Source organism: Dermacentor albipictus, chromosome 1, assembly GCF_038994185.2.
Source record: "Dermacentor albipictus isolate Rhodes 1998 colony chromosome 1, USDA_Dalb.pri_finalv2, whole genome shotgun sequence".
Taxonomy (NCBI): Eukaryota; Metazoa; Arthropoda; class Arachnida; order Ixodida; family Ixodidae; genus Dermacentor; species Dermacentor albipictus.
In genome coordinates this window covers 14,992,201-15,018,837 of record NC_091821.1, presented here as the reverse complement: position 1 = coordinate 15,018,837, position 26,637 = coordinate 14,992,201, and the positions used below count along the sequence as shown (strand labels likewise).

The 26,637-nt window shown below is 45.2% G+C and overlaps 1 protein-coding gene across 1 annotated transcript in view; it reads left to right on the top strand.

Moving 5' to 3' along the window:
• Window positions 1-6,907: 6,907 nt before the first annotated feature.
• The window catches only part of LOC139060223 (uncharacterized), a 38,572-nt gene continuing 18,842 nt past the window's right edge, over window positions 6,908-26,637 (top strand). Inside the window, exons 1-7 of the mRNA XM_070539283.1 lie at window positions 6,908-7,239; window positions 10,435-10,579; window positions 11,346-11,488; window positions 14,570-14,666; window positions 20,363-20,472; window positions 24,339-24,495; window positions 25,417-25,556. Coding sequence (XP_070395384.1) covers window positions 7,194-7,239; window positions 10,435-10,579; window positions 11,346-11,488; window positions 14,570-14,666; window positions 20,363-20,472; window positions 24,339-24,495; window positions 25,417-25,556 — 838 coding nt within the window. The 5' untranslated portion in view covers window positions 6,908-7,193. The remainder of the gene's footprint in view (window positions 7,240-10,434; window positions 10,580-11,345; window positions 11,489-14,569; window positions 14,667-20,362; window positions 20,473-24,338; window positions 24,496-25,416; window positions 25,557-26,637) is intronic.

The window sequence follows — 26,637 nt, the reverse complement described above, 5'->3', positions numbered from 1 at the left end:
AGTTGCGTTGTTTTGTATTAGTTCAAGGGACTGTAATTATTTTTCGTGAAAGGAGTCCCATATAGCTGCAGCATATTCTAATTTTGGCCGCAACAGTGTTCTATGAAGTAGTAATATTAAAGGAGATGGAGCACGCGAGAAGTTACGGCATAAGTATCCCAGCAAGCGGTATCCAGCATCCCAGTATCCCAGCAGCATTAAGCATATCGTGCTCCTAATTCTCCTCAAATGTGAACCAGGTGCCTTGTTTGGTCCAATGGAGGCACCGGAGGAACAAACCGCGAGCCTCGTTTGACTAACAAAAATTTGCAACGTTACATTTAAAGCAACCACGTGAAAACATCTCAGCACTTAACGCTAAAAAATGTCCCCATTTTCACGGGATTAGAAGTTGGTACCTCATGCAGTTGTTTTATTAGATTGGGAAACATTTGGAATAACGGCAGTATGACATCTTGGAAAGCTTCAATAAGTAGCTTTCTACAAAGGCTTCAGGGAACCCACACAGATTAAACATATCTCGCCCATCACTACAAACACGGTTCCTACTTCAACGAAATAAACACCGTGCTTCACATAGTTTACCGAAGAAACCAGGAAAACCAACTAAATTACTTTTATAACGCGTAGAAGTTCGGAGTTAGTAGATATATTTTTTTTTGTAAATATTTTCAAAGCTCATGGGTAGCCTACACCGTTCAAATTCTCGATACATATATATATATATATATATATATATATATATATATATATATATATATATATATATATATATATATATATATATATATATATATATGTATGTATGTATATGACCAAAAATGTGGCCCCCATTTCCTCAAAGTATGAAATCGCTGCTTTTCTTCTTTTCTTGCATGTGCCAGGAAACGTGTGCTGGTGTAACTCTTACGTTGAAACAGCCTAAAAATAATATGGACAGAAAACGTCAGAAGTGACACATGCCAATAGAAAAAAGTCTAAATATTGTTGTAATGGTATTTTAATGGACCTGCTCATTCAGTGTTGTTTTCTTCTTAAGGCATGAAGGAGAAAACAAAAACACGACACAAAAAAGTGTGGCAACCGCTGCCACACTTATTGGTCCCCAACCCGGCCAACTGTCGACATTCCTCAAGGTCGTTTTCCCCAACATATCTAGGATAAGTGGTGAATACACAGTGAAATTCGACAGCCTCTGGACATATACCGTGCGTCCCAGCTAACGTAAGCCAAATTTTTCAATGAAAAAACACATAAAATAGACGGTGCAAGACGCAGTTATAAAACCTACAGTGATCGGTCATCAGAGTTGTGAAGCCCGAACTCGGTATGTCTTAAGAACGTATTCTGCACCGTGTCGGAGTATATCATTTATTTTTGTGGAACAGCTTTCCTAATGTCAGCTGAATTACCCATTTATAAATAGACCAGCTGGGATGCCCATATATAGATTCAGTAGTTCCGGTATTTGATAATCCGACAATTTCATGCCGTAACGCGGATGACTAAAATACTTTATGATCCCTCGGCTAAGGCTTATTATACCAAGCTAATTTTGTGTTTTGAGATATGATTATGTGGTTCCGTAAAACTGGGCATGATGCAAGAAGCGCAACGTGAAATTTGTTGTGGCGAGAACTGCCCAGTGCCAGCCTTCTCCGCAATGCCAGCATGTATGGTGCACCCCGTTCGTCGTGTGCTACTGCTATTCGCGGCGAGGCACGAAAGACAACGCTCACTGTACAAACAGGGAAGACGTAATAAATAAAAGCCTTACTTACGTGGCTTATGCATTCCACAAAAAAAAATCTGGTATTAGCTCTTGTTTTGTTGGATTTTCCAGCATCCAACCAAAAGCACCCGATTTCCGAAGTGTATGTGTGTGTGCGTGAAGGGGGGGGGGGGGGGGGTCAAATGGCATAGTTTGCGCCTCCACTTCTGACAGTGGGAGGGAAAGGTGTCCTCCCCCCTGCCCCTCCCACGGTAATATGCCTATGGGGGCAAACGAGCCTTTGATACAAAACGTATGCGTGCATAAAAAATCAAATAGAAAATGATTGAACATTATACGACAAAGATAAGTACTAAACATCAACATAAGAGGGCCAGAAGAATATCTAATAAATGATGTGGAAATATACGTATGGTTTCATAAACATGCTATATTTTATGTACCATCTATATAACCGTTAGTATATGAGTTAGACAGGAGAAATATTCGTTGGTGCTTGGAAACATGTCTCTTGCCAGATGGGCATACACGTCAACCTGCGCATACTTTCATTAATTCCTCTAGAAAGTGTGCTGAACTTCTGTAATAGAACTGACTCGCAAGCTTCTCTGTCGTAGTGAGTGAAGAATCCTGATCTCAAAATACTGGCCTTAAGTTTTTCCAAAGAGTGGCCTAGTGTGTTCATATGTTTGGAGAGGGGAAGCTCCGATGAGATTTTACATGTAATTTGTGATTATTAAAGCGTAGCCCAAAAGGGCTTTCCGTTTGTCCGATGTATTCTTCGCGACAAATGGTGCATTCGAGGAGATATACGATGTCACAAGTGTCGCATTTGTAAGCACCTTGGATTCTGAATGAAAACGAAGATGTGGTGTTCTTGGAAACATTAGCGGTTCTCATCATGTGGTAGAGCTTGCATCAAAGTTTTTCGTATCGTGCGCAGGCTTTGAAATTACCCGATGAAGACGTGGCAACATCTCTGAGATTGGTGGCCCGTCTGTATACCACTCGCGGAGGTTCAGGAACAATTTGGTCCACTTTCTCGCTCTGAAGGAGTCTGGTACGATGTTTCTGGAGGATACGATTTGTGTTAGAAGTTGATGCTGGATACATGAGAATGAGGTTAGTCCATGAATCTGGTGGAGCTGGTTTGCTGTTGACGAGCGCGTGACGATCAAGGTTGTCTGCTTCTCGAACCGCGTCGTTGACAAGAGAGGGAAAATAACGCTGTTGTAGTAAGTCGTTACAGTAAGTTGTGCACAGTTCGATGTAAAGTCGTCTTTTTTTTTAGTCCATGTACGCTTGAAACGAACAGCTTGGCTGTGTGGGATTGCTATACCGATTTCTCTTTTCGAGAAAAATACGTTGCTGAAACCGCAGTCACACAATCACCAACTAGATACATTTTTTCCAAGAGAATCGGCGATGACCGGTTTTCGGGTCTGGGACGTTTCACGTGGAATGATCCAACCACAAAGGCGCTAAAATCTCTCCAATTATTCACTAAGGCCGCTAAAAATACCACAGTTTCCCCATAAGGACGAAGCAATGAATGCGATAACAACATTTAATATTACACGAATTGTAAGACTTGTAGCTGTAGTGGCAGCATGAATAGAAGTAAACGTAAGGTAAGTAAAAACGGGCTGTTGTGCTATAGGGTCCTCTGTTTGAATCCTGCCATCGGGCAATTTCTTTTATGTTTATTAATGAAAGCGAAATTCTTTCTTAGCGACTTTACCATCACTTTTCTGTATTGGGCATGTTTCAAACCTCTTTCATGGGCCCACCACGGAATTAGTGCAGAGCCGCGCAAATAAAATTATATAAATTTTAGGTTTGACCAATTTTATTCCTTCGCACTTTTAATAATCAAGTCTGAGAAGATTTAAAATAAAAGCACGCGCTGGCGGCGTTTTGTTTCATGACATTTGTTTGTGGCCTGCCATTCTCAAAATTCTGAGGAATATATCCCTGCTGAAAAAAAAAACGTATTCCCCTTAACTCCTCTGTCCAATAACATCATATGACATATGGGAAAAACGGTTTTCTATATGGGATCCTATGTGTTTCATATCGGGCTATTGGATATAGGATTTAAGGTGCATATGGATTTTTCAGTATATGACATGAAAGAGCGTATGCTTGGGAATTTTGGTAACCTGTAGCAACAACCTTATTTTACCGCTCAGGAAAGAACCCAGGACTGAAAGACGTGGACACGGCGCTAACATCCAACGCGTGGTTTTTTTTTCGAAGCGGTACATGTATATATAGAAAATGGATAGCAGCAGACACAAGCGCATTTGTTCTAGTTTCGCATCTTAAAAACAGCGTCTGTGCCGGTATGTTAAGATAAAATGAAGATATTGACTGCAAGATAATTTGGTCAAGAATGTAAGACCTGGTATGAGCAACTTTAGCGATATAATGGTGTGGCAATATAAACCGCATATACCGCGTGGCATATAGCATACATATGCCTGAACATATGGAACCACACGGCGGCGCCGACGCTGAAACTTCACTTAATCTCTACCGCAACAAAAAGGCCGCCGGTCACTAAATAGAAACGTTTGTCGCCAAATCTAGCGACAAAGTGACTAAAGTGGAAACACTGATTACAGACTGGCAAATTAACTTAAAGAAGCAAGATTGATTCCGGGTTTTCAAATACGGTTAGAGTAGACGGCCCCAGCAAACGCGGGACGTTGCAAGCAGCGGACGGTGAAACTTGCTTCCACTGCACGGTGACAGCCCTGCTCTGCAACGCAGGTGCGCCAAGCGCGTCCCGCAGGCGCCTCGCACCGCGAAGAACCGCAATTAGTGCGGCCAGCCGAGCGCAATCTGCTAGAGCGCGTGGAGGCACGGAATTTGCCGGCTCTAAAGTTTTGTATGCACTACTATCTGAGCTTACCAACGACAGAAAACTTCGTTCCTGCAGTAAACAATAATACTTTTCACAAGCAAATACCACGGACTGTCGGTTCTGTTGTGTTTTCCTATCAGCTGGACTATTCTCCCTCACTATAATTACCGTGTTATTACTCGTTACTTTTCTTACGTTCTTGTACTTTCGACTTTTTTTTTCTTTTTGTACGCTTAGGCTACGTTCGCACTTGGGAAACGGAAAGCGGGCGGAAAAGCCAAAGCAGGCGGAAAATCTTTTCCGCGCATGTACAAGATGTTCAATTTGTTTCGCCACTGCAGCGGAAACCACTGCCGCTTTCACCCATATCCATATAGTTTGCGCACTTTTGTACGCATGGCGGCGCGGTTCAGCACACTATTTCAAGACACGTTCATTCATTCACCCATCAGTTATTAAAAGCCATCATTTCGCGCAACTGCGCGTGTCATCTTTACCTTTCGTCTACCATGGAAGATAAAGAAGGCATAGTTTCGATGTTTTTAGCTAGTTGCTTTTCCTAAACATAGACAATGAAGAACGAAAAATGTTAAATTTTACGACTAGATGTTTACATGCTGGTGCAGCTTCCGATCAAGCAAAACCGCTTTCCGCTTCGCCGTGGCGAAAAAATGGTTTTCCGCCTGTTTATCCGCCTAGGCGGATGGATTTTGTGCATTTTCTTCCGCTTGCGCCTGCTCCGAGACCAAGTGTGAACGCAGCCTTAGTGTTACTTCCATTGTCTGCGACTACTGTTGGTATTTGTGCACATTATGCATAATATATAGGGGTGTGCGAATATTCGAAATTTCGAATACGAATCGAATATTTTCCTTATTCGAAGCGTATTCGATTCGAGAAATGCATATTCGTAAATTCCCGAATATTCGAGGACGGCCGAATAATGGTCGAAACGGCGAATATTCGGACAGACTGTGAATAATTTAGCAATTAACGAATTATATGCTTGCCCCACATTCTCCTAAGAACATGTTTATTCACTGAGAGCTTCACATGATTCGCTCATTATCTGTATGCTCTGCATCAAGATGGCAAATTGTGCCAGTTGGTTGGGATTCATAGTAAGGTTCGTTACAGCGCAACACAAAACAAGGCCAAAGGAAGGTACCGAGCGACGACACAGCGTTACAGCACTGTGATCCTAAGTGCTGTAACGAACCTTACTATGAATGTGTACGCTCTGTTCCAGTCTACCTGCATCAGGCCCGTGAGACATGATCAGTTTCGATTTTTTTTTACCAAGCTTTATTCCAGGGCTCTTTCATAACAACATATGATGTACTTTCGGGCTTTGTAAGTATGCGCAATAAAATATGCACCTAGAAAATGTTACCTGGACAAATGTTGTCACAGTGCATAGAGAGCCCTAACTTTGTTAACATGTTGAGCAGTCACTTTTCCTTCGCAGTAACCTCTACCAAGCGTTTACCTGACAGAGCATTACCTGACATAACCTGAGTGCATTACCTATAATGAATGCCTCTTTAACCTGAAGCAGCCTCGTAAAATGCAATATTAGTTTTAAAAGGGTAATAAAGCTATTGTTACCTCGTTTTGCAATTTTTTAATACTACACATATATTCGATATTCGATTCGATATTCGAAGACAGTTTTTCGCCTTATTCGTATTCGATTCGTATTCGAAAATTTCAATATTCGCACACCCCTAATAATATCAGCTTATTGACATTTTCGCGCAATAGAGTTTATGTAGATATTAATGTGTATTCGCAATCACTATATATTTTATAAACTGTGCCTTGCCTGCATGTAGTTAACTTCAAACTTGAACCATTACTAACCCAAACAGGGATGTGACCGTCTGCGAATATTTGTGAAGCTCAATAAATTTTAAATTCAGAATTTGAAATGTAAGACGCAAACTCTGGCCTCAAAAATGTGCACTAACACCCCAGCGTATGCGATAAAAAAAATGAGACGTTTAAATGCCAGTGAGCCGCTTCATCTTGTCATTTCTCTACCTCTACCTACATACCTTGGAGTTCGTTTTGTTTTGTTTCTTTCTCAGCTGTGGTTTTGCAATATCGGACTCCGTTTCAGGTCCAGTTACACAGTGTGGCCGTAGATAAACAAACAGAACGACAGCAGCAGCAGCAGCAGCAGCCTCGAAAACGGCTCTCGCGTGACCCAGTACAGAGGTGAGAAAACGACTCCAGCTACGACCTACTGACGCGTATACCTGGAACTTCACATACCGCGCGCGACACTACAGTATCGCATTCGGAGAGCTCGTGCATTGCGCGCACTCATTTAGCGGTGACCTATGACGTGCGCACGCAATTTCAATCCAAACTCCATATCAGAGGCGCAGTTGCAACGGGCGGCCCTCATCGACCGCCGCGCTTGCGTGTGACGCTGTGCCGGCGCGTTATCGGCGTGCCCCGGGTGCACTCCCACCGCCGGCTCGTCGGACTACACAGGGAACAAAAGCCGACGAGCTGGGAGTGGCGGCGCACACGTTGCGCGGGTCAGGGAGCGGCGAGGCAAGGCCCACGCATCAGAACGCAAAGATGGTTCCAGCGGTCATCATCGTCTTGCTGCTTCTGGCGTTTGCAGGTGGGAACGTCTGGTCCGAACAGTTGTCACGATTTCTCCAAACGTCGGTAACCAGCTCGTGAGATATTGGTGGACTGTAGTTGATTTTACCCCTGTTGTTTTTAAAACAGTCCATAACGCTTGTGGGCGCATGGACGAACACAAGGGCCGCGCTCGTATACGTCTGCTTTTTGTGTTCGTCCATGCGCCCACAATTGCGCTGCCTTTTATACCAACAATCAGCGATTTCAGAGGTGTCGCACTGCGTTCACGGATGATACAACTTGTGCTGCGAAGTTTCACCCACACAACCGCAAAGTCGGCTTAGGATTACATCTGCTGATCTGGCAGCACAGACCTCGCAATTGTTACAGCAACACGCTTCTGCGATATTGTTAGTTGTTTTGAGGACTATACGCAGCGTCATTCTGTTGAGGGACCTTTAGTTAAATTCTATAGAGAAAGCATTGGGCACCGATGCATATAGTAGAGTTCAGAAAGCAGCGTATGGATCTACCAAGTGTTAATAATCATAACGAACTCGCGTGTTGCTATTAGCAGCCTCTGAGGTTTGTTACGCCTTTCGTAGAACGCGACAAGAACAAGCTCAAAGCTTCGGCGAAATTCACGACTTTTTTTTTTATTCGCAATAATTATTTGTCGCTGACTGCCGCCCTCATAATCATATGATTTACTATGATAATTTTGGCTGGCACGTATTCTCAACGAACCGGAATTGCATTCGAGCTGTTGTTTTCTGGGCTCACTCTTAGAATCGGACACACTCATTACGAGACGGGGGGGGGGGGGGGGGGGTTCTAAACATTCGGCAGATCTTCTTGGGAGCACTACAATTTCTGCCTCATCAAATTAGCTATTCAGAAGCTGGTTTCAATACCGACGCTTTAGTGTGATCTAGTGCTTTAGGAGTGGCAAAAATTTCTGGACACTGTGAGCCAGTATTCAAGACGGAAAATTGCGGCCTTTTTTTTAGGCATTTTCATCTATCCACTGAATCCGTGCAAACTATTCTAAGCTTCTCATCTCTTTGCGTTTGCCTGCATTCAACTGACTCACCTTAAGTTCCCATAGTGTTCTCTTTCTATTTTCTTATAGAGGCTTATCACATGACGCATAGCTCGTTTCCTTTTTCTTTTTTTACGAGTCCATAATATAGCGTTTGTGTCAGTTGTGCTCCACGAGTTCAGAGTCGACGCACTAAAGTCGCGGAATGTTCCTGCAAGTTATGCGCACAAACACATTGTTCCTATATAGTACAGCGATAAGCACGCGTGTAATGCTCTGCGGTCTCTGTGAACTGCAGTCGCGTCATAAAGCAAGCGTCATAAGCAAGCGACCGATAAAACGCATCTGCATAAACAAGCGCCTCTGTGCCTCGCATGCACACTTACACGCGCCAGCGTTCGCTTTGCAGGCTGCGGCGGCTCAGTCAGCCATGACAATGCGCTTTTGAGCACGGGGTCACCGGTTCGGTTCCTGGTCGCAGTGGCCACATTCATACGAAAGCAGAATGTAAAACAAAAACAAAAACACCCGTGTGCCTTGCTTTGAGTGCACGTTAACGAACTCGAAGTGCTCAAAGTTAATCCGAAGCCCTCCACTATGTCGTCCATCATAGCCACAGTGTTGCTTTGACCAATTAAACACAATGAATGAATGAATGAAAGGGCGTTACACTCGGCATACAAAACACAAACTGTGCAGAAGCGCCGAGTCGCTCACGGTGCAGCTTTTCTTCACCGGCTTCGCTTAACTCTGCCGTTATCCGCTGCCCACAGCCAATAACTAGTCATATATATAGTCAACGTAAACAGAAACTAAGTACGCGACGAAACATGCTGATAAGACGCAACATATATATATATATATATATATATATATATATATATATATATATATATATATATATATATATATATATATATATATATATTGATGTTTCCGTATATACTCGTTGGTTTTTCCGAGAAAAAAAGAAAAGCGCGCGAAGCATCCAAAATACGAAATACATAGGCGCTCGCGCGCCGCTACTGAAGCGCTCCCAAGCGAATAGGCACGGATACACGGCTTCACTAGCGGCGGCAGCTCGATACAGGGCTTCACGCTATATGATGGTCGCGGCATCGAGAGAACACGCCGCTGACGCATTGATAAGCGTTGCGGAGCCTTGTACGATGCGGCGATAAGACAATGCAGCCGTATATCTTTCAATGGTTGCTTGTAGGCGCTTGAGTAGCTGCGTGCGAGTGCCCATCTATTTCGTATTCCGCGGAATTTAGTTTTTTCTTGGAAAAAAAAGCAACCAGGACCACTTCAGCACGAAATAAATGCTTGATTCGAAGGTTATTTGAGGTGCCCAACAACTTTGTAATTGATAAGTTTGCGATTAAAGTAATTAATTAAGTAATGCTTCGTGATGAAAAAAATGCTGGCCGTAAGTACATACGACTATGGCTACTATGCAGTCGGTACGATTTCTCTAGAGCTCTTGGGTAGCTTTAATATCTTGGTCCAAGTAAGCTGGGACACCCTGTGTGTGCGTGCGCGCGCGTGTGCGTGCGTGTGTGCGTTTGTGTGTGTTCAGTTCACAATACGTGAACAAACATATCGCATCATCCAGTGTATTACACAGTATACATGAACGGCCTAGCTTATCAGTTCCCGTATACTGTGTCATACACTGAATGACGGGATTTCTTTGTTCACGTATTGCGAACTCAGCATACTGTGTGGTGCGCGTTGTTCTAGCCTTTTGCCTATGTGCATTCCAGTGTGTCCAGGACTATATATGCGGAAATCATTTAATCCCCTTTAGCTGACTCCGCTCTACATTTTCTAAACCTGTGACGTTTCTTCTTATCTCACCATCCTTTTTTTTTCTTTTCATTAATATTCGATTACAATTACGTGAAAAGGAGTAGCCGACAGTCACGACACCATACAAGGACGACTAAAACTCTTTCCTTTATTTTAATTTCAATAAAAACTGCAAGGAATGTTCGATAAGTATTCTTTAATGAAACACATGTACATAACATAAACGACGTTGTGTACGGCACTTCACACATTAGGTATACGAAGAAAAAGAAAGAGAAAGGCGGGTAAATCAGGGAGAGCACAGGGGTGTGCCGCAGCAGTGAATTTTTTTTTGTTTTAGTGGTTTGCCCTCGCGCTTTCCTGCCCCTCCACTCGCAGGGCGTTCAGCGTCTCAAGAGCAGGACTGCAGCAGAACTGTGGAGTGCTACGAGAAGCTGAGGAAGGAGATTGTAGAGAAGGTGGAGGCTCTTCCAGGTCCGGAACCAACAGAAGCAAAACTGGCCGACTACAAGCGCTTCTGCAAGTAGGTCCTCGTTTTGGGCATGCCTAACGACAGCCGTACAAACGGTTTTATTTTCAGTTCGTAGGTGTCGCCATCTCATGGGCTCACAACCACATGAAGTGACCAATTAATGAAACCACTAAGGAAAGTATTTGGGAAATTAACTGTATAATTTTTTAAGTGAAGTATAAAAAAAAATACGGAAATGGAATTGAAACAGCAGTTACTTTTCCTCGGCTTCGTTATCTGGCTTCACATGGTTGCGAGCCCAGGATGGCGGCGAAAACACGATTGTATACAGGATACTGAAGCGGGACTACGAGATACAGAAGCTTAGCAAAAGCCGGACGGGTCGGTGGCCTGTTGCTAGCAATAAAAATTTGAATATCTTCCTGAATATCTTAATGACCAACAATGATGATGGCGTACGGTGGCCTTGGCGTTGCGCTGCTAAGCCGGAGGTCGCGGGCTCGAATCCCGGCAGCGGCGGCCGCGTTTCGGAGCCGAAATGCAAAAACGCCCCGCTGCACGTTAATAAAGAACGCCAAGTGGTGAAAATTAATCCGGAGACCCCCACTACGGCGTGCCTCGTAATCATACTGGGGTTTTGGTACGTAAAACCCCAGAATTAATTCATTGATGAACAATATCTTAAGAAGTACAAGATGCTCATAAAAGTATTTACACCAGAGCAATAATACGCAGCAAGCCCGTCCGTTATCCCCCATGACGAACAAGTAATGATAATCTCTGACGCTCTTTGTTCCTTTCCTTTACTTTTTTACAGCCTCGTGGCCCCCTCACCCTCGCCGTGTGGCAGAATCGAAGCCTTCAAGGAGTGTCTCAAACGCCCCGAAATCGAAGTGCGTGAAAAAGTCTACAGTGAACTAAGGGGGTTCGTCTGCGCCCGCGACAAAGAGACCTGGACGCGTGAGTCATGCCCCATCAAGGGACTCTGCCACTTATTTGTTCTATTTGTTCCTTTTTTTGTCATCCATCATTTCGAGTGATCGATACCGGCGATATGAAGCAAGACAAAGGCAATGGGGGGGGTGGGAGGGACAAAATGGTCATAGAGTGATGTGGCCCCAAAAATGTGTTATGCGCGGTGTCCAGCATTATTGCAATGTATACACGCTTGGCTACTCGCTTTTTGGCTTCTCTTTTCCAGTGAGCCGCCGCGGTAGCGCAGTGGCCATGACGTTGCACTGCTGAACTCGACGTCACGGGCTCGGTCCCTGCCGCGGCGGCCGCATTTATATGGCGGCGAAATGTAAAAACTCTTAGGTACTTAGATTTAGGCGCAAGCTAAAGAACCCCATGTCGTGACTCATAACAAGATCGTGACTCTAGAACATAAAACCCGTGAAATTATTGTAATTTTATTTTCGATGCCAAACTCGCACCCTTGCAAGCGTCTGACATCAGGATGCAGAAGCGAATTTTTATTCACGTTCGGTTCGGTTCGGGTACAAAATTCTAACGATTAACTGAACTATTATTACGGCTTGAGCCGATTTGCAGCTTTCTGAACCGGTTCATTCGGGTGCAATCGGGTTCGAGAAAAAAAATAGATGTTTGCGTGCATTGAGTATTGTGGAGAACTGCAAATAGTTTCGTTTGCATGGGCATTAACTTGAAAAAATGGTTCTAAGTGGCATGGTGTCTCTTAGTGGCTCTCGCGCCTCGGCGCTGGTGCTCTTTAGGTTAAGCGAGCGAACTTCTTTCCCCTGGTGCGATGTGCAGGCGAGGAGCCAAAGGGCGGAGAGCAAGGAGGAAGTGCAACACGCGCCACCTGGCGGGGTGCAGCCCCCTAGCGAGCGATGCACTAAGCGCACCTCACGTGCCCCCTCTAGGGTTCCTCGATGCGCGCGCGCCCTCGGAGGGGATCGCGCGCATCGAGGAACCCTAGCCCCCTCCGGTGTTTACGTCAGAGCATGTAACGAGCGCGCGCACGCAGCTGTTGCAAACAAGCGAGCGAGCGAGCAGGTGAGCGCCGGGAGAGAAGTGAGAGAGGAAGGAGTGACGTCATAACGGCTCTGCTAGGCAGATGTTCAGTCTGTTCCAGGCAACCGTTTTCGATTAATTAGCTGGTTAAATATAATGCCACCTTCTTGTGTGTCACGCCATTAGTGACGTCATTACTTCCAGTTTCTACTTCCGTGTTTCCAGGAATTTCGACAAAGTCGTGCGCACGTGGTGGGTCTTCGATTCTATGCTTTGGTGCGCCGTAAAGAGTGATTTCTAATTATTTCTAATTATTCCAGAGACTACAGTAACTCAACTTGTAACTAAACTTATGCTCTGATATCATATATGTAATGAAACCTGTAAATTTTGTGCTGTACTATTTCTTTCTTTTTTTTCTTATTTATTTTGAATTTCGTCCCCGGTCGTCTCAGGAGGTGAACCGGAAGTGCTGCGCAAGAAACAAGAGTGTCACTCGATGCTCGTGCCACTAAAAAAAATATATTAACGCACCATCCACTACTGAATTTAAACTTGTCAGAATTTGTACATTCAGTATAGAGAGCTCTGTATACTGAAACACGCACACACACATATATATTCAAACAGACGTGCGCAGAAGGCTCTCTGATTATGTAAGGTTTGTGGCGCCTATTGCGGCTGTCCAATGAGATACCGCGTCGCCCCTCCTCCTAATTTTCTGCCCCTTCGGGCTCCTAAACGTTGCTTCCTCGTTGTCCATAATGTGGAAAAGGTAAATATTTTTACTAACGCTGGACTACGCTTAGATATTATTATTATTAGGTATTATTCGCAATTGGCCCAACTTCACAAATGCTTCCTCCATGTTGAACAAGGGCCTGGATCCGAGCTAGTTGGTACACAGCATCATTTTCCTTAAGGCAGGCCAAGCACGCAAAGACACGGAATGCGAAAAGAAGACGTGTTAGTCTCGAGTTTGTCTTCGTTACGCCGTCCGTGTGTTTGTGCGCTTGACATGATTAAGGAAAATGATTCGTCCATCTTGTTTATGAACTCACGAAGTTGCACCTTAAATTCCTATAGGTGCAAAAATAGCATAGCGAAAGCACTTAACACGCACGTACACCACACACATGCACACACACATACATATATATATATATATATATATATATATATATATATATATATATATATATATATATATATATATATATATATATATATATACATATATATATATATATATATATATATATATATATGTGATGACGTAACGCCAAGCGCATGCCGTGCCACTTCGTCATCACGGGCACTGATATCAGCAGCGGATAAGTAACCGCTGCCTATAAAAAGCGTGTGCTAAAGAATCAAGGCTGATTCCTTGTTCTGCACCGGCCACTGTCATTTCCGGAGTACGGCTTCTCGGTTGCCATCGGTTGCCGCACGCTACCACAATATATATATATATATATATATATATATATATATATATATATATATATATATATATAGTGTGTATAGCAGTAGAAACAATGCGAAGTACAAAAATGTTTATGAAAAAGTACACAAACTCGTTTGCAGTTTCTAATGTGGACTCAAAATCAACAGGCATGCCGAGCGCAGACCGAACATATATCGGTATATATGGTGTGACATTTCTATAGCGGGATACGTGAGAGATCACGGACAAATACAGCTTTTCTCGGCATTCCTTAGCGACACAGGTTGTATGTAGGCTTCCTCCAATAAGCGCGCGCGCTAAGTTCGCTCCCTCGCACCCCTTTAGCACCGACCCTGTGCGCCACCAAGGCGTACCAGTCCGTGACCTCTCCAACATAGCAGACACCGTGAATCACCTCTTTCCCGCTCGCTCATTTGCGTTAAGCCTGCCGAGGCGTGTCACGCAAATTCGCTTTGCTTTATGACTGAGAGAAATGGAGCATCCGAGGTGTTTTCTACCTGAATCTCTCCGCAGCAACTCATTTCTAAAGGAACGGAATTGTGGAAATACAAGTTTTCGAACTGATTCAAGCTGGTGGTGCCGCAACTCTTTTGCAGGTTTCATGGGTATCCTGTTCTCTGAAACGAATGACCCATGCAAGGGTGCCTTGGACGCAACAAAACAAGTACTTAAGGGCGACTTAGACAAATGCGGGTACGTATGTGTCGCGTTTCTTCCTCTGAACTCCAACATTCTAATGACTACAGAAGCGAGGCATCAAAACTTCGTCGTTTTGGTCTTTGCGTCGCTTACTAGCAACATCTGCGCCAATCTGTGCAAAACAATTAACACTTACTGAAATCACCGTTTTTCTTACGGGAGGTGGAGTATTTCTTCGATACTGACTGGTTCTCGTTTCGATTTCGGGCACTCAAGCATCTACCATGAGGCTACAGTTCGTTGAACAAGAACAACTTTTATTTCTCCCTTCCAGAAAACGGAGGGAGGCTCGAAGCAAAAGCAAAATAAATTGGCTTGACAGGCGTATGAGCCCCGTTCACATGACAGTTCAGATACAGAAAACATTGGTTTTAAATTTATAACTGGCATAACACGCAATCAGGGGGCTACTTACACAAAACGCTTGATTTGATAAGTGGTTTAGAACAATATAATCACCCAAGTATTGATTTACACCAGCTTGTGAACTATACTAAAACAGAAATGCATAGTAGCATTATATACAGATCATTACACACAAAGAAACGAATGATAGTCATTGAAACAAAACTTTTAAAAAAGAGAAAAAGGAAAGGATCTAACATCTCCAAATTGAAGTGTGTACACGATCGATCAAGCGTAACAAAGAAAAACTTTAGGTAGGTGTAGCTTCGATTCTCAATTTCAATTTTACTTGCATTTAGTTGTTTAGTAAACTGGAAGACAGTGCCGAGTTATCTGGTCTCCCTAAGTATTGCAAAGAGAGAGAGAGAACAAGGAGCGGAAAGGCAGAGAGATCAACCAGGCCAGCGCCCGGTTTGGTACCGTACACCGAGGGTAAGAGACAGGTGGAATAGCAAGAGGAAAAGAGGGAGAGAGTGAGCAATGAGTGCACGTGGGAGGATGCACAGGGATACTATAAACGGCCTCTTACGCCGGTGCACTTCACGTACTGTATTAATGCACGAATCGCTTTTTGTGCCAGTGACGGGTGCAGCCACGGTTCGAGTCTTTGACTCAGAGAACGGCCTCGAGTCCAGTCGGTTTAAAGTTGTCCTGAGAGAGGTGCGCTGTACATCGTAGTGAGGACAGGTACACAATAGGTGCTCGATGGTTTTCTCGCACCTGCAGGAGTCGTACATCGGGCTCTCGGCAATTAATTCCTATACGATAGGAGTAAGTGTTCGTGAACGCCACTCTCAGCCACAAGGGGCACAGCAAAGTTCTTTCGCCGCAGGAAAGGCTAGATGGCAGTTGTAGCCGTAGCAAGGGGTCCAGCTTACGCAATCGGCAATTGAAGGCACTTGAACTCCAGAAAGCTTGTAAGTTTTTGCGTGCAAGCAGGCGAAGTTCCCTGGCTTTGTCCGTCCTCGCTAAAGGTATTGGGCGCGTCTGAGTGTCTTCTCGGGCAGACGGGGCAGCCCTGTCAGCGAAGTCGTTGCCGACGATGCTGCAGTGAGCAGGGATCCATTGGAATATTATGTTGTGCCCTATTTCCAGAGCATGGTGGTGTACTTCCCTGATGTCAGTTATCATCTGCTCGTAAGTTCTGTGATGTAAGGCAGACTTTATACTGTGAATAGCTGCCTTAGAGTCACAAAATATGACCCATTTCTGTGCTGGCTCTTCGGTGACGTAGGTCATAGTGGCATGGAGGGCTGCAAGTTCTGCCGACGTAGATGCAGTCATGTGCTACAATTTTAATTAAGCTGCTTAGTTGGAAGGACGAATGCGGCAGTTGAGCTGGTAATTGAGATCAAACCGTCGGTATATATATGTATGTGGTCATGATATGTCTGGAGCTTTAATAGGGGCGTCTTTTGCTTCAGAGCCGGCGACGGATGATTGGTCATTTTTGTAATACTGGAAATAGCCAAATTCACTTGAGGCTGTCGTAGGCACCACAGGGGAGATGAAGGCTTCGCCGCCGGTGTATGAGATGACGGTATGCACTCTTGATGCGCGCTGATCACTTTTGAAAAGGTCGCTTGAGGTCTCTTGGTTGGTAGGGAGGCAAAGTGATGGTCGGGGATCCTTTACAGAGGGCGAATGTGCTCTGGGAGAGTCGACAGCTACGTGCGTCTGGACAATATGGTCTCTAGCGATGGCAATTGTCGCTCCTGTGGAGGTGCACCGAGGCAGCCCTAAACACGTGCGTAGTGCTTGACCTTGTATGCTCTCCAAAGCGCGAAAGTTCGTCTTGCACGCATTTGACAACACTAGTAGACTGTAACGTAGGAGTCCGAGAAACACTACCCTGTACAGCTGCATCATAGAATGGACTGGTGTACCCCAGTTTTTCTCGTAGAGAAATTTGAAGACCTGAGCAATGTCAATCAACTTTTTTCTTCAGATAGACGCAGTGAGGGCTCCACGAGAGGTTGCGGTCACTGATGACACCCAGAAAGCGACGCGTCTTAACATAGGACGCAGCTTGACCATTGATTGAAACGGTGTATACAATCACATTTGTTTGCGCGTAAAGCTAGCCAATGCGCACTTTTCGGGAGACACACTGAGGCCTTGTTCTTGGAGATAAGACGCTGTCATGGTTGCCGCCCGCTGAAGCCTGGCTCGTACCTGTTGACATAGGTGTCGACTACGGGGGGTCTTTGGGGCCCGAACCCCCTCCGCAGTGTTCGTGACGAAGCCAACACCGCCCCCCCCCCCCACACACACACCTAAAATGTCATTACCAAAGTTTTCTCATTCATATAATTTGAGGTTTCTATTGACTTGCCTCGAACTTTTCACTTAAAATTTTATTGTGGCTGGTAGCTTACTGCATCATTGTTGGCGCGGACGTGCACGGATTTTAATTCATACTTTGCTTTATTTCTCCAAATCCTGACAATAGGAGAACAAGCGCATTAGAAGTCGGCGGCTGCCTCGTCCATATTTTCTCACTTCAACCTTGCTTTAAATTTCCACTGTAGACACCATGCACATACACAATATATTTAAATATGTACACAGGACAAAGTTTATTATATCTTTAGAGAGAAGGAGGTCACCAATTAACAATTATTTCGAAAGGTATGGATAGCTTATGCCTAGAGAATGAATATGTTGCAAAAGGATAGAAAGTTGGGCGAGTTGGTACGGTAACATGGTCTTGGCTTGTAGCGCGAAGTGAACACGGACACAGAAAGGAGCAGACAGGACGAGCGCTCGTCCTGTCTGCTCCTTTCTGTGTCCGTGTTCACTTCACGCTACAATCCAAGAAAATGAATATGTTGCTGCATGTTCACCTCCCTTCAAAATGGTTTGCGTGCTTTGTTTGACCCTGAAAAAAACCTGCAGACTTTAGTGAACCCTTCGGCCGAGTCTCTTATCAACGGCTTGGGAAATGCACGTGAATTATATGCGTCTCAGTGTCGCTTCTCTTTCCAGTAAGCAAAGCTAGCGAATGAATAAAAAGACACTTCTAATCATTTACAACATTTATTCTGGGTGGAAACGTCGTCGCTTGCATGCAGAGGTCCTAATTAAATACAGGGTGTCCCAATTAACTACCATGTACCCAGATTTAAAGATAGAGTAATTGTGTTACTCGAAGAAAACCTAGTGCGTATTGTTTTCGATACAGTAGAGTAGCTGCCAGTAATCTTTTCATTATTGAGATTTAATCAGGTAATTGTAATTAATTATCTAACTGGAGAGGTACTATCCTAATTATCAAAATGTCAATGATGTATTTGTAGGCACAGCCAAGGGAAATCTAATTCCGGTATTTTCAGCGGCGCACTAATTGCGCACCATTTTCTTCCGACTGATAAACAAACCCCGCGAAATATGAAGAATACCACGTGACTGCGCTCCCACTCGCATCATAAAGCAGCGCCCTCGAACAAGCTCCCTCTGAATTAACCACAACGAAATAAAGAAAATAAAGAAAAATCATCGTGATTGAGCTAGTTCCTTATCTGTATGCTACGGCGGAATTAATACGTCGTGTTTGGTGTTAGTAGGAAACAAGCTGCGATAGCTGTTGTCTCAGCGTAGATTAAATGCACGGATGGCTTTTTTTTTTGCCACAATACCAATCACCACAAAATCGAATTGACAACGTCAGTGCAAAGGTTTAAAGAGGCGTTTTGTTTCGTCCCAGTCGTCATGTATTTCTCCAATGAGCAGAAGGAAAACATGATCCTTGCCTTGGGAGCTGCAAATGGCAACAAGAGGAAGGAATCAATCATGGAAGTGCGGCGGCAGACCAAACGCGTCAGAAATGATGAAAACCTGAGACAAATCAGTAGCTTCCAGAAACAGCGGCGGAGGACTCCATCTGCTTCAGTCCTAGTCTAAGCACGAATGTTCTAGCATTTAATGCCTAACACCCTCATGTTAGCGTGCGGGACGTGGCCGCCCAGATACCAATTTCCAACTCATTAGCCTGGAGGATTCTAAATGACTTGGGCTTTAACCCGTACCACTTTAACTTGCACCAATGCCTAGGAAGATGGTGACCTGCTGAATCTTCTAGATTTCTCGAATTGGGTCCTCACAAAAGCCGATGAGTCACCGGACTTTTTGAGCAATATCATGTGTACAGATGAAGCCAATTTTTGCAGAAACGGCCAGGCGAATTTGCATAATGCACACTGTGCAGTGACTCCTATCCATGCTGGGTAAGCGCACAATAATTAATATGTAAGAATAATGTACGTATTACATATGTGTGGCTCTACCACTGTTGGTAAGAATAATGTGAATTTAGGAAGCATACCCACACATCTTGATATTCGTGTAGTAACGTTAGTGACTTGAATAGCCCATGACCAAGTTTAAATGTGCTACTAAACGCGGAGACTGATTGACTGGGCTGAAAAAAAATTAGTTTTGTTGATGTGCTCCATATGTGCAAGTGGTCCAGTTCTGTTTGAACAATTGACTGGTCCAAAGGAAAGTTACCGTTACGAAATAATACCGTTGTGTCGGTTGGGTGAAGGTGCTGTGTGAATCACATGATCGCAAAACCAGTGACTTCTCACCACCTACTACTCGCCTGTGCTGTCCTAAAAAGACCCGCACCATTTCGTCCACTGTGAGAGTTGCGAATTATTTGTTTATCTCAGACATGTCAGGAAGCGTGAAACGTATGTGGCGCAAAGTCATGTGGTATTATATGGACCGCGCATTTCAAAACTCCTCTACAGCAGTCAAGCTATGAAGACCTGGAATGTTTTTGCGGCAAACAGCACGATCAACAGATGCCTTCCTCCCAAACGAAGGTCATTGCTTATTCCATTGGGAATCCATCTTGGTGTCTAAGGTGTCAAGCAGAGTGCAAGATTAGAGGCCCGGATGAATAAAGAGATCAGAGAAATGCTCACCCAAGTCACGCATGCCCGTAAACCAAAGAATGGCCAAAGTGCAGGAAGAAACGCTACTCACTCGCCTTCCAAAGGTTACATCTCCTTAGCGGGCCGTACAACTGAAGAACAATTTTTGAAAATATGGTATGCTTCCACGAGTTCGTCTTCCTTACTACGGTTCTTGAACAAAATATACCTGCGGTGGTAAACAATGTCGAGCAGCCGCAGCTTACACAATGACCAGCGCCGTTGTCTTGCCTCTTCTCTCGTGTTCTTCGTGGCGCTTAGGCCACCATGATGAATCTGTACCAACGACCCCTAATTTCAGTTCTTTTTTCTTATAAATTCATCGGCTATTGTTTAATTTTACAGAACGGTGGAGCAGCTTTTCGGCGAGTGCGTGTCGCAGAGGCATTTGCAGACCGACCTGCTGAAACCTGGTATGGAGCTCCTGGGCTGCAGACAAAAGCAGCCTGTTCCCAGTAAGTGTTCACCTCACCCAGAGTCGTCTATCGCGAGAAGTCGTCCCACATCCTTCTCGCCGCTGTAATATGAGACCTTTCCGGCTACCTTCGGATACTGTTATAAGCACGCGCGACTAGTTATGTCCCATCGCAGAATTCAAAAAAATTTTCGTTCGTAATTGCCGTTTGCCGTTGACTACCATGCTTTCCCTAATGAGAGAGAGAGATTCTTGATTTGGGAAGGCAAAACATAGGGTAAAGTGCAGCGCAATAACTGTCTCTCAGATGAGGACGATGTGTCCAACATCATGATTCGTTGGCATCTGCTCTTGCGAATACTTCCAGCGTAAGTACGTTTTGTGAATATACAGGCCCAGGTGTTAGCAGTCCTATGAGACGACAGAGACGAAAGCGTGTCTTTTACACCAATCAAATTGGTGCGACTATTTGTTACTCGTAGTGCTCACGTAGTTTGGGGAAATAATGTCACTCAAAGAACCTCAATGAATGAAACTCATTAAACTCAATGAAACTCAATGAATAAACAAATAAAAAATTCCAGGACACCTAAGCACTTCTTATGAGTTGTCAGTGAGAAAGCATTAATGCTCAAGTGAACGCCACTGAGGGGTCCTTCGAGTAAGGAACACCTCTCAGGCAAGCGAGGGCGTTGAGAGGCTTGGCGCGTCTTTTTTCGGCCGAGGCGCAGTTAGAACGCAGGTGACAGCTTGCGCGGACAAGTAACGCACCGATAACACAGGCTTCAGAGAGCGAGGGTCACGTGGCGTCGCGGCGTTGCCCTCCCCCTCATCCAATACCGCGGTCCAGCAGGTGTTCCCCTTCACCCGCTCTGCTCTATCGAGGGAGGGAGGGAGGGAAAACTTTTGAGTCTTTCGAGAATTTTGCGGTTACGAGGTCTCCGTCGTCTTCATCTTCTTGGCGCTGGCGACTGGAGACTTCTCTACAGCAAGGGTGGGCCCCTATTCCAAGGCTCCACTGAGTCGCGCTGCATCGCTCGCGTGCTGCACTAGGGCCCTTTGGGCCGTGAGCTCGCTGCTGGTGAGCCGACTCTCCCATTGCTCCGCACTCGGGTGTTCGTGTTTGTGGAATGCTTTGTTGCGTTCGCACTCCCAGGTGATGTGGTAGAGTGTAGGTTTGGCACCGCACCAAGGGCAGGTGGCCCTGTATTGTGTCGGAAACATCTTATTGAGCACGTGTAAGTTGGGGAAGGAGTTTGTCTGTAGTCTGCGCCAGCTCGTCGCTTCCTCCTTTGAGAGGTCTTTGTGTGGTGGCGGATATCTAATTCTAGTTCCTCTATGTAAGTTCAGGGTGTCTGCGTATCCCCCCTCGCAAGCCTGTAGGTGGGTCTCCGGGGCATTCGACCACCCAGCTCGGAACGCTTCACCTCGAGCTAGGCTGTCTGCCCTTTCGTTCCCCACTATGCCTACGTGACCCGGGATCCAGATTAGTTTGTGTCGGGGCTTTTCCTTCTCGGCGGAGGTGGCTCCGCTGAGTATTCTGAGGGCAGTTTTGCTGATTCTGCCTCTCGTGTAGTTTCTGTCGAAGTCCGAGCCAGTAAGCGCAGGCCAGCGTCACGAACACGCAAGGCGCGCTCGTCACGTGGCGTCGCGGCCAGTAGAAAGTTAGGTTTCGTTCTGCTACAGGCGCCGCTGACTTTTTCGCTCAATGGGCCATTTGACGCTTTCGCATCAATAAGTGTTTCATGTTTGATTCACTCATTATCAGCATACCTTGAAGGTTGCGGTCTTACAAGACGGGCATTGACGAGGCGGCCAGTGAACACATACTGTTCCTGTGTTTTTCACTCAATGGGCCATTTGACGCTTTCGCATCAATAAGTGTTTCATGTTTGATTCACTCATTATCAGCATACCTTGAAAGTGGCTGTCTTACAAGACGGGCATTGATGAGGCGGCCAGTCAACACATATTTTTAGCGCAAGTTTCCCGGTATGGTATGGTATGAAAAACTTTATTTAGGTCCTGAGGGATCAGTCTGGGACTGATGCGGGCCACTCCCACGTCGGTACAGAGAGGCCGAGCCCCTCTGCTATCACACGGGCCCTCTGGACAGCCCTGAGCTGGTCCGCCAGCACTTCACTGTGCAGCATTCGCTGCCACCACTGTTCACCTCGAGAACCATCACCGGCCAACGCCAAGCAGCGCCACAGGATGTGTTGTAAATCGAGCAAACCCCCACACTTACTGCAATAGTATATGCTTATTTTTATATTTGTTAAGCAGTACATATAGGGTGTCTGAAACGTAACTCTGCAGTGAGAAAATGAACAAAAATATTATGATTTTCAATGACGTCGCCGTTTCACGTGCCGTATAGACAGCGCAAATACCCATAGATCGTCCGATAACGTCTGTGGGGTGCGCGCAAAGGACGGACTTACGAGAACAATCGTTGCACACTTCAAAGAGCCACAGTCAGTCATTACCCAGCACACTGCGCAGATAACTCCAGCAATCCTCCGCCGGGTGCTTACCAATATCCAGCGACGGGAGCAGTCATGTATTCAAGCCGGTGGTGAACATTTTCAGCACCTCCTGTAGTGATCACTGCACTGGAAATTCAAATTATAAGAACACCTTTTTCACTGCAACGCAGTTATTTTTCAGACACCCTGGACATCTGGTCTTTGTGTAAATTTCGAAGCACGTTTCTCGTATAGAAGTAAGATCCAAAAGCGTTCTGCTCTAAGCAATGATCCTTTAAATAGCGCTGGCGCAACACTTATTGCATCAGAGGGCATCACGTGGAAGACGCGCTCAGTGAGGGCCGGGGTGGAATACAAATCCACGCGTTTGCCGTAACTGATTAGAGGAGTTGACACCGTTACCTCGCATTCAATTGTTTTAGCCACTTCAACCGTAGGTTTGCATGAACGCATTGAGCTCGAATAAAAGGCTCCGTTCCGTTGAACAACGTCGCGAAGGCGACTGTTTCCGCTGCCGACGTAGTAGGGATCCAGAAACGTTGGACAGATCTAATAAATCTGGTTTTTAGAGCGCAGCTCTTTGGCGTCCGTTCCTGGGTTTCGCGTCGGCGTTGTCGTCGGCCTCGTAACCAGCTCCGCCCCCCTTTCATCCCCCCAGCGCTAGCAGCGACCGACTGATACCGCTGGATGCCGCTGACGCCGCTAGAGATTCAAGATAACGTGACTGCATAGAACACCGTCGCCGCCATGCAGAAAGAGGACGAAAGGGTCCCCCCCCCCCCCCTGTTCTTGTGTGGCGGATAGGGGTTGAGTCACTATCGGCGTCAGCGGCATCAGTCAGTCGCTGCTATCTCTTCCCTCCTCCCTTTATCGTGTTGTCCGCTTGCTGCGCGCGCTTCTGCCCCCATCGTTTGCCGCTGGGTGTACACGCCGCCCCCCTCCCCCCTCTTCCTGCGAGTCTCGGGTTGTGGGAGAATGCGGGAGAACATCCCGTTCCTCTCGCTCGTAACGCGTCCCACGGCTGTGACAACCTCGCGAGGCACTTGTATAGATCTCGTCTTTGAGAATCAAGCATTGGTGTACCAAGTCGAACATATACCAGCCTATTTCTCCGACCACAAAGCTTCCTTCATGACTGTCAAGAACTGTTAGTGGAGTCTTTGTTAAAGGAATACGTGTGAAAAATAAAAAAAAAATTCTGTGATAGCGCATACATGTGTTGCTCGATTTCTTTGCCTCAATCTATCGAAAAGGTGAAACAGCTTATTTGCTGCGCTCAAATTTCGCATTAGGAAGTAACGTAATCGTCGGTAATTTTTTTGTTAGAGACCGTGTTACCGTCTATTATTCGCCTGTATTCTGCAGCTATTGATCCCTGTCCGCTGTTGTTAGTGCATCATGGTATTCCTCTTCGCAGCAACCCAGCCAGCGCCCCCTGTCCCCGAAGGTCACGATGAACAGCAGCAGTGCAACAAGGACGACGCGTTTCGCTGTCTCAAAATGTCGGCCAGAGGCCTGGAAAACTCTATGGGCTTCGACGACAGCGGAGCTGCGGTTGAACAGAATGGCTGCACGTAAGAAAGCATGAAAGGGGCGAGTGGAAAACTTTTCTGATATAGATGCATGAGCGTATATTATTTATTTATTTATTTATTTATTTATTTATTTATTTATTTATTTATTTATTTATTTATTGTAGCTCCCCGACTATCTTTGGAGACGGTATGGCAGGCATTGGTGAACCGGGACTTCCCGTTCACCTACACATGCGAAAACCACATGCGAAAACTGTCCGGGGCTAGCACGTTTCGACAGTCTGCTTGCTCTTTTTTGTGCTGTGCACGCATTCCTTGCTTGCAAGTATACGACGATCGCTGAAGCTGAGACGTTGATAAATAATCAATGTTGAATAATTGTTGATAAACAACCTACGCCATGAAAACGTTGCCACCTGCAAGCAATTACAGCTTCTGGTGGGGCCGAACAGAAGTGTTCAGAACTTATTGAAGAGCGTCACCCGCGAGAGCTAGAGTCGTCTTTCGTCTTGGTGGTTCCACACAGACCCCCGCAAAACTTGAGCGAAATTACGATTCGGAACGTTCTAAGTCGCCGTGTTCGCTCACTGGAAAGCGAGGAGACTAAGCGAACTTTTGCCAATCCAATATGTTTGCCGCCAAGCTATAGTTAGTTAGGTGTTCTTCGTTGCAGTGTTTCAGCATCCTACATAAAGCGCAGCGAAAAAACGAGAACAGTCAAGACCGGGTGCCGTTTCCTGTCCACTGTGTCCTGTAATTCTTGTTTAATTTCTGCGCTCTGCAAGTCCCGAAACACTGCCAAGAAAAATTGTCAATCCAGTCTTCTGCTCCTTCCTTTCCAGTCTGTGCCTGCACCCTTTGTGCTTATGACCCGATTTTGTCTCATTCTGGATGTCTTATCCCTTATATCTAAGAGTTGGTAACCCACGCGTTCGTCTCCACGTTCTCCGTTCTGCGCAGTCCCCCGCCGGCATCGTGCCTCGAGCCTCAAAGGCTTCAAGGCTGCTCCGACAGCGACAGCATGCAGCTCTCCGTCCTCCAAACTGCCATAGAAGCCGTGCGATCGGCCGCTTGTGGCAACGACCGAGCGCTCCTGAAGAGTGAGTATACGTTATGCATGTGGAAATTAATGTGAACAAAACAAAAGAAGTTGTTTTTCGGGCCAAGAATAAACAAGTTACTTTGACAAAACAAATTTACTTTAGATCTTGTCCGCTGGAAATAGTACCACAGTTCAAAACTCTGGGCGTTGGGACCAGCAGATGTCCTGGGACGATCATGCGACCCAGATTACTTCCAAGTTGTCACAAATAATTGGTCTGCTCTATCGCAACCGTGAAATCTTACCGTCTTGTGCTATGATGTTGGTTTATTACTCTTCGTTTCATTCTCGCCTTAACTATTGTAGCCTTATCTGGGGAACTACAACCGACGCAAAGCTGAACAAATTACTTGTATTACAAAAAAAGCAATGCGGATTGTTAAGCAATTACTGAGGTTACATCACAGAAGAGAAATATTTTTAGAAGACAAAATTGTCCCAGTAACAAAAATCTATGACTATCGCCTCAGCCGAACACTTAAACAAGAACATTTAAATAAAACATCTTTTATTCAAACTCTTTCAGGCCTAAGAAGGCGCGAACAAACTACAAGAAATAAGGACATGTGGGAAATTAAAACATTTCGAACAACATATGCTCTACAAACGTTAAAACACCGGCTTCCACGACTTCTTAATGACCTATTGAGACAAAATATAACACCCCTATGTGTCACATTTCGGACACTCTTGGCTTACTATCTTTCCTAAACTTTTCTTGGTTATTTCTTTATGCAACGAAAGCCCAATCGCTTTACAGAATTATGGTGTTACTCGACGTTATTCCTATGTTATTTCTGTTAAAGTGTCTTTGCCATGTCATTGCATTTTGCAAACTATTAGAATCCTTCATTTCTTTTGCCATCAGTGTTTGGCTTAATTCTTCAAAAAAAGATTGATGTGCCAGATGCAGCCTTTATGTAACATGTTTATATATTGTTCTGTAGTGCAATGTGATCGCCGTGAGCAGTGCTTCTTTTTGTGTATCTTCTTTCTATGTCACTTTGTATGCTACTGCCAAAAAAGGGGGGCCGTTGCTCTGTTGAAAGACAGCTTTTACTTCGGTCCCCCTGCATCAT